Here is a 12457-nt window from a genome sequence, read left to right as displayed (position 1 = left end):
AGGGAAAAATTAAAGAAAAATGCGGTTGCAAGGATTCAAACCTGAGCTCTCACACCTTGTAAGCAAGACTAAAGCCGTGACCAATGGACCAAGTGCTCTTCTTGGGAGCTAATATGCAATATTATTAAATTTATATTAAATTTACATGATTTATAGTTTCTAAACTTCTATGTCATCTTTTTTATTTAAGAATAATACCTAAGTAATTTATGAATTTATTTTAAAAGTCATTTTTAGTTAATTGAAATGATTTCTCTTAAAGGATTATTATAAAAATTTCTTTTTATGCTTATTTATGTTGTACTATTTTTTATTAACCTTATACTGTACTATTTTATGTATTTTGTTTCAATTTTAAAGATATTTTTAGTAAATTTTGCTAATATTTACAAATTTAATATATATATATATAATTATTAAATTAATTATGACGTCATCACAGTTCGACCCCGGTTCAATTTCGGTTCGACCTTAAAAACCTTGAACCTCTCATTTTTACGGTTCAATGAACGGTCCGGGTTTCAAAACCTTGTTATTTAGTTGAAGTTAAAAACTTTTTGCTGAAAGTACTGTAAATAAAGGTAAAAACTAACTGAAATAGTACAGTTGGACTCATGAATAGTATCAAAAAATATAGTAGGACCTATGAATGGTAACAAAAATAAGCTAAATAGTAGAAAAAATAAGCTAAATAGTAAAATAAGTTGACTTTAAACTCTAATACCAAACGCAACCTTCATGTAAAAAATAATTCTTATATATCATAATTAATAGTTCTTCAGAAAATTTTTCTTAAAGCTATTAAGCCTAGATAAAATATATATATATATATATATAATTATTCTTAGTATGTGTTTGCCTCAAGATTAAAAACTAGCTTATTCTACCATTCAACTTATTTTTACTACTATTCATAGGTCTTATTGCACTTTTTGGTACTATTCATGAGTTTCACTGTACTATTTCAGTAAACTTTTACCTTTATGTACTGTACTTTAGCAAAAAAATTTCAGTTTTAGCAAAATAAACGGATCTCAAACAGACTCTTAATATGTTAATATTATAGATTAATAAACTTAATCATTCCTTATTTTGAGGCCTAGACCTATTATAACTTTACACAGATTACTGTTCACAGTATTAGAATTTCAACTAGGCTTTCCTTTTTTCTTTTTCTTGGTAAATAAAGGAACTAGGATGATGATTAAGAAATGATTCGGTCAAAGTACAAGCCAGAACTATCCAAAGTAACAAAAACTTGATCTAACATAATACCTTTCTTAGCATTTAGCATGTAGATCTGCATTTACTCTGTGGGTAAAGCTAGCATGAGGTATTGTGGTTCTATGAAAGAGATGGGACCCTCAATCATCAACAATAATAGAGTATGAGCAACAATATCAAAAAAAAATTAATAAAAAAAATACGTTATTATATATATAAAATATATTTGTAACATAATTTAATACATTTTATTTTCTCATATATAACAAAAAAAAAATTACATGAAGTTAATTTTTACATAATTTTAAAAAAACCATCAATTAGTTTATAAGATGTGGTCTTTTTTTAAAAACATATTGATCATAATTAATATTTTTTTAAAAAGGGAAAAAAAAGAGACAGCGTATCATGGGCTTGCCACGTGGAATAACCCTTTGGATAGGGTTGAATTTCTGAATTTGGGCACGCTTGACCTTTACCACACTCACAGGATTTTATTTTCATAGAACCTGAAATTCAACCACAACAGCATTAGCAGAGGGTTTTGTCTTCTTTGGTTCTTTTCCACCAAAAAGCATGAGATAGAGAGCATCCCCTTGCTTCTAGTACATGCTCCACTCCAAGCCAAACAACTTTGAAAATCCTTATCTTTTTCCAAATACATATATAGTACATCATACATTTTTTTACACTATAATTGTTTTGTGTTATTATTGATCCTAGTTGAAATATTGAATAATATTTTGAACCTCAAATTATTTTCCTCTAAAAAAAAAATAAAGGAATTAAGCAAAAGTTTGTGTTTTTTAAAGTACTACATTTTTTTTTAGATACAAATGTATTTTTTTATGGTTAACTAAATAAGTGGGTAAAAACCAAAGTTGTTGTTCCACTAACAATTTTCTGCATAGTCTCTTTAGTGTTTTCAAAATATTCAAGATTAAAAAAAAAAGGCTGCATGGGATGATCCATATTTTTTTAGTTGTGATATTCTGCTAATCTAAAAGTTCAAACTCTTTTTCTTCTAAGCCTTCAAACACTTTACATGTGAGAAAGTGTTAATTAAACTACAAGACTGTAGACAAATCCTGGTAGAATATACAAAAGAAACATTTCAATTCTCTTTTAATTGTCCCACATGAGTGGAAATCTCATAAGCGGACTAAAGCAATCCAAAATTTCAACAAATTTAATGCAATATCAGACAGACCATATTGTGCTGATGGAGCATCCACGTTTATTTGCCTACACAATAATGGTGTAGTTTCTTCAAAGTTGTGTCTTTGATTTTCTTGGTGAATTAATGGTGACATACTTTCATAGTTACCAAACATGGATTAAGTATATATGGATCCATTTGAGGAGTTTAATTGGCCAAGTCACAGTTCTAAAGGTCCAATGTTTAAGCCAATATAATATGAATAACCATTGTGTAAAAATAAATGGCTGAAGTTATAATTGAAATTATTTTTATGTTGATTTACTTTTCAATACTTTTTAAACTGCTTAAAAGTTAAAAACTGGTCTTTGACTACATTAAACTAAGCCAAAATAAACTATTAGTATCAGTCTATCAGCCGCATGAAGCTGTTTAGTACTATCAATAACTTTTGCCATGTGTATAAAGGCATGCAATTAGGACACTTTTGGAAAAATTGAGCCCATATGATTATGCTTAAATAACTTGATTGGTAGTGACAGTTATGCTTTAATTTGTTGGTAATCAAGTCAAAAAGAAGCAAATGACCAATCAGACATTATAGGTTTTTGTTGGTTTGAGAACCCTCTGAGACATGTCTGCTTTTCATTTGGGATTTTGGTTTGACACACAGACCCTTCTCTTGCTCCATCTTTCTTGGACCAAGCCAAGAAAAAGATAAAAAGAGTTGCTATTTTTTTAAATAAGCACACTTGGATAAATGTGACACATGTCACTTCTTGTTGGGGGCAAGAAACAAAAAAAGCCCGCCAACAAAATTATACGCAAATATGCAACTTCGTTCCATGTCATTTGCCAACATAATTAGTGAACAAATATCCTTTCTTTATAGATATGATAGAGTTTTAACTTATGATATCTGCTTTACGATGATTGTTTTTTATCATCAGACAAAAACATTAATTAATTTTATGTAAGTGGGATTCGAACTTCAAATTTCTTATTCAACGACAAGAAATCTTACCAGTTGAGCTAATTGAAACCTACAATTAGTGAATGTCTTGTGCATGACCACTTTTCAGGCCACTTTTCAGGCAAGGGAACTTAAGTAATTATGTGATGGACGAATATCATGGCCAGCCTTTGAGACAAACATGACTTCATTGCAATAAGGTAAGGTTATAATATATGGCTGTCTCTAGATCTTTGAGTGAGTGGCCCAAGGATAAGTGTCAAAGAGTATAATTGCTGCTGCTAATTGCGACCTATTAAAAAAGAACAAAATAACATGGATCCCTTCAAAAAATAACTACATTGTCAACTTGTAAAGAAACTCACAATTTACACTTTTATTATAGTGTTGGCTCAGAGAGATCCCAACACCCAAATTCATCAGTTTTCAAATAATTGACTGTATTATTAATTTATTATATGAGAATTCAATTCAAATTAATAAAAAAAAAAAACGGCAATTCCTAGCTCCTTCCCTTTTATTAAGAACTATGTCTAAGCAATAAAGGCATAGGCATTAGGCAATATGACTATGACTCTATGATAGCTTTTGAAATAATTTGTATATTGAAGTAGATGCTTCTAAAATCATCTATTTTCCTGTCACATTGGCAAATCGCTGCCCCTCTTTTGCCTGGATTCTGAAACCATTCCAAAGATTACTGCTTGAATAACAACATTTTAGGGATCAACCCTTTGGTTAATTCAGGATTGGACGCTAATCTTTCTTCTAAATTGACCAAAATTTGATATTAGTTATTACTATACCATCAATTTTCCACTTAGAAATAGGTGCATTGGACTAGGTCAAAGACGAGGCCTTGTGTTAATATTTGCAAATTTGGCATTATGTAGGGGTTAATAATTATCTTATGTATCCGGCAAACGTCCGGCAAATATGACATCTTTCTCACATGAGGACCCTATACAATTGAGAAGCTCCCATAGCATGAGATACATGATACATATAAATAAGTTACCTTCTCAGGGAGGATGTTACAACTTGCAACAACAAAGGATAAAACTTAAAAAATTAACTAGATCTGTAGCTGTTTCCTCATCAAAGTAACTTACATAAAAATTTAAAAATTCATCTGAAAATTTTGCACAATCACTTTACTTCCACACTAATGCATATCAATATATCATGCTCTGGCAACAGGCAAGAGGAAGAATGATAATGGTCACTACCATCCAACCTACATTAGTAAATTTTGGAGAATCAAATTTTCCACATTTCAGTCAAGGGCATTAACTCCATTTGATAGATGGGTTGTACAATTAGACAACACCATCAAAACACAGTTCATTACTCTAGGCAATCAACTTAGTTGGGCAACGCAGTTCCTCTCTCAAGATTGTTCTTGATCTCCAGTGTGTATCTACCAAAGGCTCGTTCAATCTTCTTGTTGAAATGCTCATTACGGTCATTGATTGAGTCAATATCCTTCTCTTCATGGAATTTCCTCCTCCTGCTAAATGACTTGCGTTTCTCGTCCCGATCTTTGAGTTCCTTCACCATCCTATCAATCTTTTCCTCTGAGGTCTTTGGTGCCTGTGGAGATAAAAGAAAACTCATAAGTTAAGGCCCCTGATATAAATCAGATACACCACAGGAAGCATTGCATTTCTTCAATGGTACCGTACCTTCCCATATTGGAGACTTGAAGCATCACGATAGAACTCAGGATCGGCTTCTTTCATTCTGTTATATTCTTCTAAGTCAACCTCAACATTCTTTGTCTGCTTTTTGTACGCATCATACAAAGTTTTCTGATTGAAAACTGTTAAAGAAGATAAATGTTAGTAAAACTTAATTTAGGTATTGTAGAGAAGAAAAATGTAGATTAAGATGGATGATTTTGAAATCATTATACTACAACAAAATAAAAGCTGTCTAAACATTCATGTCCTCATCTGATATTATACAGTTGTAGAAATATATTTCCAATGAATTTTCAATTTGCTTAAAGCTCCTAGCATGAGCAGCAGAACTTGAATGACTTCCTAAATCTATGGCCTAGACATGGTGCATCCATTGTCACTTCACTAATGAAGTATTCTCATACATGTAATATTGCTAAAGCCCATTTTAAGTATAAAGCACAAATGGTGAGCAGATGAAACTTGATCATAACACACACATTTATTACTTATGTTCACAGCTTGTTATATGCTCCAAGATACAGACATAATGAGATCAATAAAGGAAAATGAAATTTGTGCATGTCAGTATGAACATGGCATAATTTAAAAGCGTAATCAACATGATGATAATGAGATAAATTATTAAGAACATACATAAACATACCATCCCAACCATATGGAGCAGGATCCTTCTCCCATTTCTTATATTTTCCCTCTGCTGACTCTTGTGTATCTAGCATATAAGCCTTTGTCATATCCAAACCATTTGCATCACTCACCATCATATTTCTCAACTCCCACAATTTCTTCTTTCTCCCAGTGAGATTTGTGACATCTACACTCTCCACATTCTCTATCACCATCAGCATGATCATCAGAATCTTGTCTGTCATCATGTAAATCTTCATCCTGCTCTTGAGCACCAGAACTGGACTGACTAATCCTACCACCAGCTTGCACTAGTGCTGATAGAAGTAAATAAAGTGGTAAGTATGGAAAATAGAATTAAAGGAAACATAATAGTGCAACAGAACATTATGGTGAAAAGTAAAAGTGTAGAATTTTCCATGACATGTACAAAACCATTTATCATAAAGTAACCTACTGTGCATATTTGAAAGAATAAGAGAACGTTTTAGGCTAAGCAGGGCAGAGCTCTAGATAAAAATAAAATAAAAACATAGGCATACCAACAAAATAGATACCAAAAGTAAGTCCTTAATCAGCTTTGCATAAAGATAAGAATTCAAATACTTCCAATGACCCAAAGCATAGCTCCCATAAGGACCAGATCATGATGTACACAACTTCCATATACAAGTGTTACAGCATCAAGTGCGGCCCTTAAAGATCATAGAGAAGTAAATGTCTAATTTTTCAAAAAATCTTAGACAGTGAATTCCAAGTAACTGTTGAACCCTATGACAAACTTCAAAATCTAAAAAATAATAATAAACAAAGGTAGCACTTAAAAGTTAAAACTCTTAACGAAGCTGAGGTTTGTTTAGGGGAATTCCATAAACCTAGATACAAATATGATAAGAAGTTTTAACTAGAATACGAACAAGATAAGAGGATGCCCCAATATTTAAGCTAATACCAAACACAGTTACTTCAATTGATGCAAAAGGCAACAGACATAAAGAGAAGACAGACAACCTGGTCCCCTTTGCTCCATCCGAGCCTTGGCTTCAGCGATGATCTGGAAACAATATTCGCTGCATTCATGGTAAGGATTTGATGCATTTCTGCAATCTGGGTGTACTCCTCTTTCATTAGTCATTTTTTCACCCTATGTTCACCTCTTACTATATATCACTTCAGTTACCTGAATAATACAACCCAATAATTAAGCCTTTATTTCTCATTCCAATAACCAAACCCATTACATAAAAAAAAATTTATTTCCTAAAGCAATTAAGAAAATAAAACCCAAAGCCCCCTATCTTCACATTTTTATATTGAAATTTGAAAACAAAGCAAGGTTCTAGTACTTAGTTTTGTTTCTTCTAATTCATCCTGGAATTGCAAAGGGAGTTCCAAACATCCAATCACTATACATACATACATACTGATTAAGATCCCCTAGAGTTCTTTGGGTAACTCCACCATGGAGCTTCTAAAATCCTATACATCAATTTCAAAATGAGTGCATTGAATTTTGCTATGTCAACAATAATATTCTCTGATAAATAACTAATTTTATTCTGAACGAACTACCTAGCAAACTTACAAAGTATCGTATCCAAAGAATTACAATAAAATCATATTGAATTAGCGAACTCAGTGAGACATAGTACCACTGTCACTTGTAGTTAGAGGCTTAGAGCCAAGACAAATGACCATTCACAAAGTAATCTAAGAAAAGAAAAAACCCTATTTTTTGGTAAAATTCCAAACCCTCAAAACTAAAAAGTACAGGAATTCCACTCCCGCCTAAGAGCCACGTCATCAATAATTTAAATAGATAGTAGGTGCTGAATTGGTGATAGTCAACATTTGTTTAAATTTATTTATTTTTGGATAATGCAGGGAACCTTACTAAAGAAGAGGACCTTTGTACTCGCCTCTAACCAATAAAATCTATGGGAAACTGACCCACCTGCTAGAACTAATATCCAGGTAATCCAAGGGCATTTGCCCTTGATGGGCTAAGCACTTTATGCTCATGCCTAGGGGCAAACGTTTTTATAAATGTTGATCACATAAAAAAAAAACAGGGTAAAACTTAGGCACATAACCTTAGGTGCAGTACATTAGGTTCCCCAATTGAATTCTAATACTTGGGTGAATTGACCAATAAAATAAGAATAGTTTTATCCTTTTCCAAGAATAATTACAAGCAACATAAATTACAACCACATGGTTATTCCAAAGTTTACAACAACTAAAGCATTTTAGGCCATACATAGCGGTGAGCTTGGTATGACCTGGTTAGGGGAAGAATTTCACACCAAACCGAGCCCTCAGTTTTATGCGCCCCTGCACTGAAACTGACCCAATACCAATATGTATTTAAACAACAATTGTGGGAGCTGGGTGTGGTCGGTTTGGGCATGAGCTAAAAGTTTTTAGCCAAAGATAAAAAAAACTAAATGAAGAATCTAATACAAAATACAAAACCAAAAGCATTGAATTTCCATAAAAATTTGCAAGAAGCTTTCAATTTACAAAGATTAGGTCAGAAACCCAAAACAAAAACGAAAAAAGCAATAACAATAATATACGAGAGAGAAAAATCTCAACCATTCCCAAAAGCACACCATATTGTTGAATTCGTCACAGAGGAGTGTCAAAAGTAAAAAAAATTGGTGCCAATCAATCAAAACCCTAAACTTCAAGCTCGTAATTCCTATCTTTTCCTACGCCCTACAGTTTCTCAGCAACCAAACAGATCATATATCACACAAATTTTCTCTACTTCTACAAGCAAAATCAGATTTTTCCAGAGAATCAAAACCCTAAAAACAAAACCCAACTAAAAGAAAAATCGATTTTTTCACACAATTAATTGCTACAACTCAAAATTCAACACCACATATATAAAATTTCAATTACCGGTTTGAAATTGGACTGGTTGAAACGAAGAATCGGAATCTGATTCGCTGCGAAAAGAGAGCTGAGGCTTCGAAGCTATACGATTTGGTGGAGAAAGCTAGAGAGAGATTGAAATCTTAGGGTTTTGTATATGAGAGCCTAAAACTACGTCGTTTTGGTTTACCAAAGCTAATCAAGAAAAGCCAAACTCAGAGAGAGAGAGAGAGAGAGAGATGAGTTTTTGAGGATAAGAAGATGAATGGGAACTGTGGGCCGGGTTAGCCGTCAAGCCCAAAGAGACAACCGAAGAGGCTCTGGCTCACTCCATTTGTAAGGCCCATGGTTTTTCAATTCTTTCAGCCAACAATGCAGTGATGCGCGCACACACTAGATAACAAGAGCCTATGTCAGTGTCAGGGACGGATCTAGGATTTCGAGCCGGGGGCTCAAAGACGAGCAAAGAAAAAAAAGTCAAAAAACTTTAAATAAGCAAAGAACTAATTGCTGTTACTAAGTAAAGATGAATACTAAAACCTGAGTAATATGCATGATGCATTAATTATAAATTTAATATTTCTCAATTCATAGATTTACTAGTATTCGATTATAAATTTATCTAATTTAAAAATATTAGTTATAGCATTATGAGTTAGCAATGTGGGCAAATCTCCAATTTTATATTGTTAAATTTGTGTGATATTTTTATTATATTATGTTTTTGTTTTTGTCTCTTTATCTCTGTGACTTACCCACTACCCCAAACACACATATTACAGATTTACAAATCACAAACATTATAAAACATATGGAGTGGAGAGAGAAAAATCATGTCAAAATAAGGGCCCGTTTGGTCATAAAGTTTAAAAATTGTTGTTTAAAAAGATGTGAAAATTGTAGTTTAAAAAGTGTCGACAAAATACATGTTTTTAGTGTTTATAAAATAAAAAAATGTGTTTGGTATCATGGTTTAAATAACATGTTTCAGTGTTCAAAAATATAAAATATGTGTTTGGTATGTGTGTGTTAGATTATAAAAAAAAGCTGAGCAAAGTACAAAATAAATATTTTTTAATACTGCACAGTTGCTGACCAGTGGAGAGAGGAGACAATTCTTTCAAAAAAGCTGACCAGTAGACCCATAATAGTGTTCAACCTAATTATGGAAGTGCCATTCAATACTAGTTTTTGTTGTTAAAAATCAGCCCGGAGTATGTTTTGAAAAGCCCATGTTTTTGAACAATGTTTTACAAACTGCAGCTGAACAGGGATGGTCCACCAAACGCTATTTTCTGTTTTTGGACACTAGTGTTCAGTGTTTAAACACTGAACACTATGTTTTGAACTCTATGACCAAACGCCCCTAAATGTTAGGTTTTAAAGTTGAAGGAGGGAAAAAATAGGTGATGAAGGCTGGAGGCAGCAGTGGCTGGTGTCAAAAGCTTGTGTGAACTCTCTCTCTCTCCAATTTGGTTTAGGTTGTAACCATGGGGTGGGTTAATTGGGTTTTTAGTTTGTTTGGGTTGGGCTGTTATGGAGGGGGCTAAAGTTTTGGAAGAGAGGGCCCAATCCTAAAAAATTAAAATATACTTAATAAAAAAAAATTGGGCCTTATTCTCAAAAAAAAAAAAAAAAAAATGTCTCCACACTTGTCGAAGATAATGGAACCAAGGCTTTCTTTTAAATGATACTTTCCAACATATGCATGAATTAGAATGCACTCAAGAACAAACATTTACTATATGCATTGTGGTTCTCTGAAATGATCAAGCATTTCAAAAGTCACCAATAAAGGTCCTTGCTAGTATCAAGCTATTTGGAAATTTACCTTATAGGGCCACAAAACCAAGAAAATAATATTCACTTTACAAGCACAGTTCTTCGGATTGATTTTGTACCTGTTGCAGTATCCAAATTAGCACTTCACACAACAAGCTAAAATGATAAGAGAATATTTATGAATGAGATTAGAAAAATTCACATATCTACTGTTTAGATTTCACTGGGCATTGCAATCAATAAAACCTGATTGTACACCATCTTATTAAAATAGCACAGCCCAATAGGAAATTCACAGGATTTTTTTTTTTTTGAGAGAGTTTCAACTTATGACGTCCGCTCTTGATGATAGCTCTTTGTCATCAGACCAAGACACCAATCAGTTTTTGGTGTAGGCGGGGATTGAACCCCAGATCTCTTATTTAACCATCAAAGATTTTACCAGTTGAACTAACTGGAATCCACGAAATTCACCGGATTTAAATTGCACCTAAGATCTTAATGAACAATTAACTTAAGCCATTCGGGTTAAAAAATAATGGGCATAGAAATATCCTCTCAATGATTTGAAACGACTACGACTACAATTTTTCTCAACAATAAAATCACAGCTTACATGTCATAGACCTCACTCAATGCTCTACCTAATGGCAAGCTTATTTTTTAGCATCAAAAGGGGCTAAAGCATTCTCATTGGCAATTGTAAATGGTATATGTAGGGAAAATTTAGCATAAAAGCACAAAAAGAGAGATAGGGGAGAAGAAAGAGAGAGAGTTGTATTGGAATATATTATATTATTTTAGTGGGTAATATATATTATTTTAATGAGTAGAATAGGAAAATAAAAGTTGGGATGTTGGGTGTATTGTAAAATGGTATGATATAATTGATAAAGTATCTTTTTGGGATATTAAAAAAGAATATGATGGCATTTTCCATTGTGAATGCTCTACACTAAAGTATCAACACATAGCTTTGAATCCTCTTCGGCTTTAGAGGACCTTTTGTAGGTGCCAATCTCAAATTCTCTTGCAAGATGAAGTGCCTAGAAGAATGCTTTAGCCTAAGCAACTTTTGGGTTGCATTTTGGGATTTGTTTTGCCCACCCCTTGATAAGTTACCATTCCAATCATGCAACACAACTAAAATACCATTCCTTACGAAGGGTTCATAATAGGGATTACAACAAGATGAGATGGAGTTAGGATTACAAATGTCTCATTTCCTTCTTGTCCCAAAGAGCAGCCAAAACTCATGTAAAATGAGAGCATGGTAGGTGATCAAAGAGGGGCATAGGGTTGAGGCATTTTGCGACCAGGGTAGATTGTTGTTTAGGAGTAATGTTACTATTTGTGCTCTAACATTCTAGAGTGTAAATAGATTGAAAATATTTAATTTATTGGTAAGTTACACACGTGACCATAGATCTTGAGTCTCTCAACTCTTAAATGAGCGGGCTCATGCTATAGTTTATTGGCTAAATGATTGAAAATATGCTCTTCTCATGCTCATATGATCTAGGCAAGGTTGCGATCCTTGACCTTTTCTCTAAAGCTTGAATGCTTGATGTTGAGATTTATGAAGAGGAAATATGGAGTGAAATCACAAAAAAGTAGTTGAAGGAATTGACTATTACTTGATTAAAATAAAATGTTCCTATTTGATTGAAACCTTTTATTGAAGGAGTCTTATGACTAAATTGGATTTTGGAGCTGACTAACATGATTTTATCAAGTGGGTTAGTAAGTTCTCATTCGTTAGGGCATTGTGCCTCTAGAAACTGCACATAAATATTTTTTAAAGATCAAGATATTCCATTTACTCTCAACCAAGGTTTATGGCATTAATTTTAGGCAGTGTCATTGGTGAGATTTGAGCGTATATCCTATTCAGCTTTAATGCGGGTCTAAAGTTGACAACATTAGTTCGTGTTATTTTGTGTTTCATTAACTTGTTCCCAACTTAAAGAGTGGATTAAAGAATCACCAATAAAGAGAGAGAGAGAGAGAGAGAGAGAGAGAGAGAGAGAGAGAGAGAGAGAGAGAGAGAGAGAGAGAGAGAGAGAGAGAGAGAGAGAGAGAGAGAGAGAGAGAGAGAGAGAG

General features: G+C 33.1%; 1 protein-coding gene across 1 annotated transcript; it reads right to left on the bottom strand.

Annotated features, from left to right (window-relative positions):
- Positions 1-4413: 4413 nt before the first annotated feature.
- Positions 4414-8994, bottom strand: LOC112002956 (uncharacterized). Its single transcript, XM_065771006.1, is given in 6 exon segments — positions 4414-4949; positions 5042-5178; positions 5706-5896; positions 5898-6006; positions 6701-6869; positions 8600-8994. Coding segments are annotated over 5 exon segments (789 nt in total). The 5' UTR covers positions 6825-6869; positions 8600-8994; the 3' UTR covers positions 4414-4721.
- Positions 8995-12457: the final 3463 nt, after the last annotated feature.

The sequence above is a fragment of the Quercus suber genome, unplaced genomic scaffold (assembly GCF_002906115.3).
Source record: "Quercus suber isolate HL8 unplaced genomic scaffold, Cork oak 2.0 scaffold_38, whole genome shotgun sequence".
NCBI classification, from domain to species: domain Eukaryota; kingdom Viridiplantae; phylum Streptophyta; class Magnoliopsida; order Fagales; family Fagaceae; genus Quercus; species Quercus suber.
Note: the sequence above shows the minus strand (reverse complement) of the source record. Positions and strands in the feature narration are given on the sequence as shown.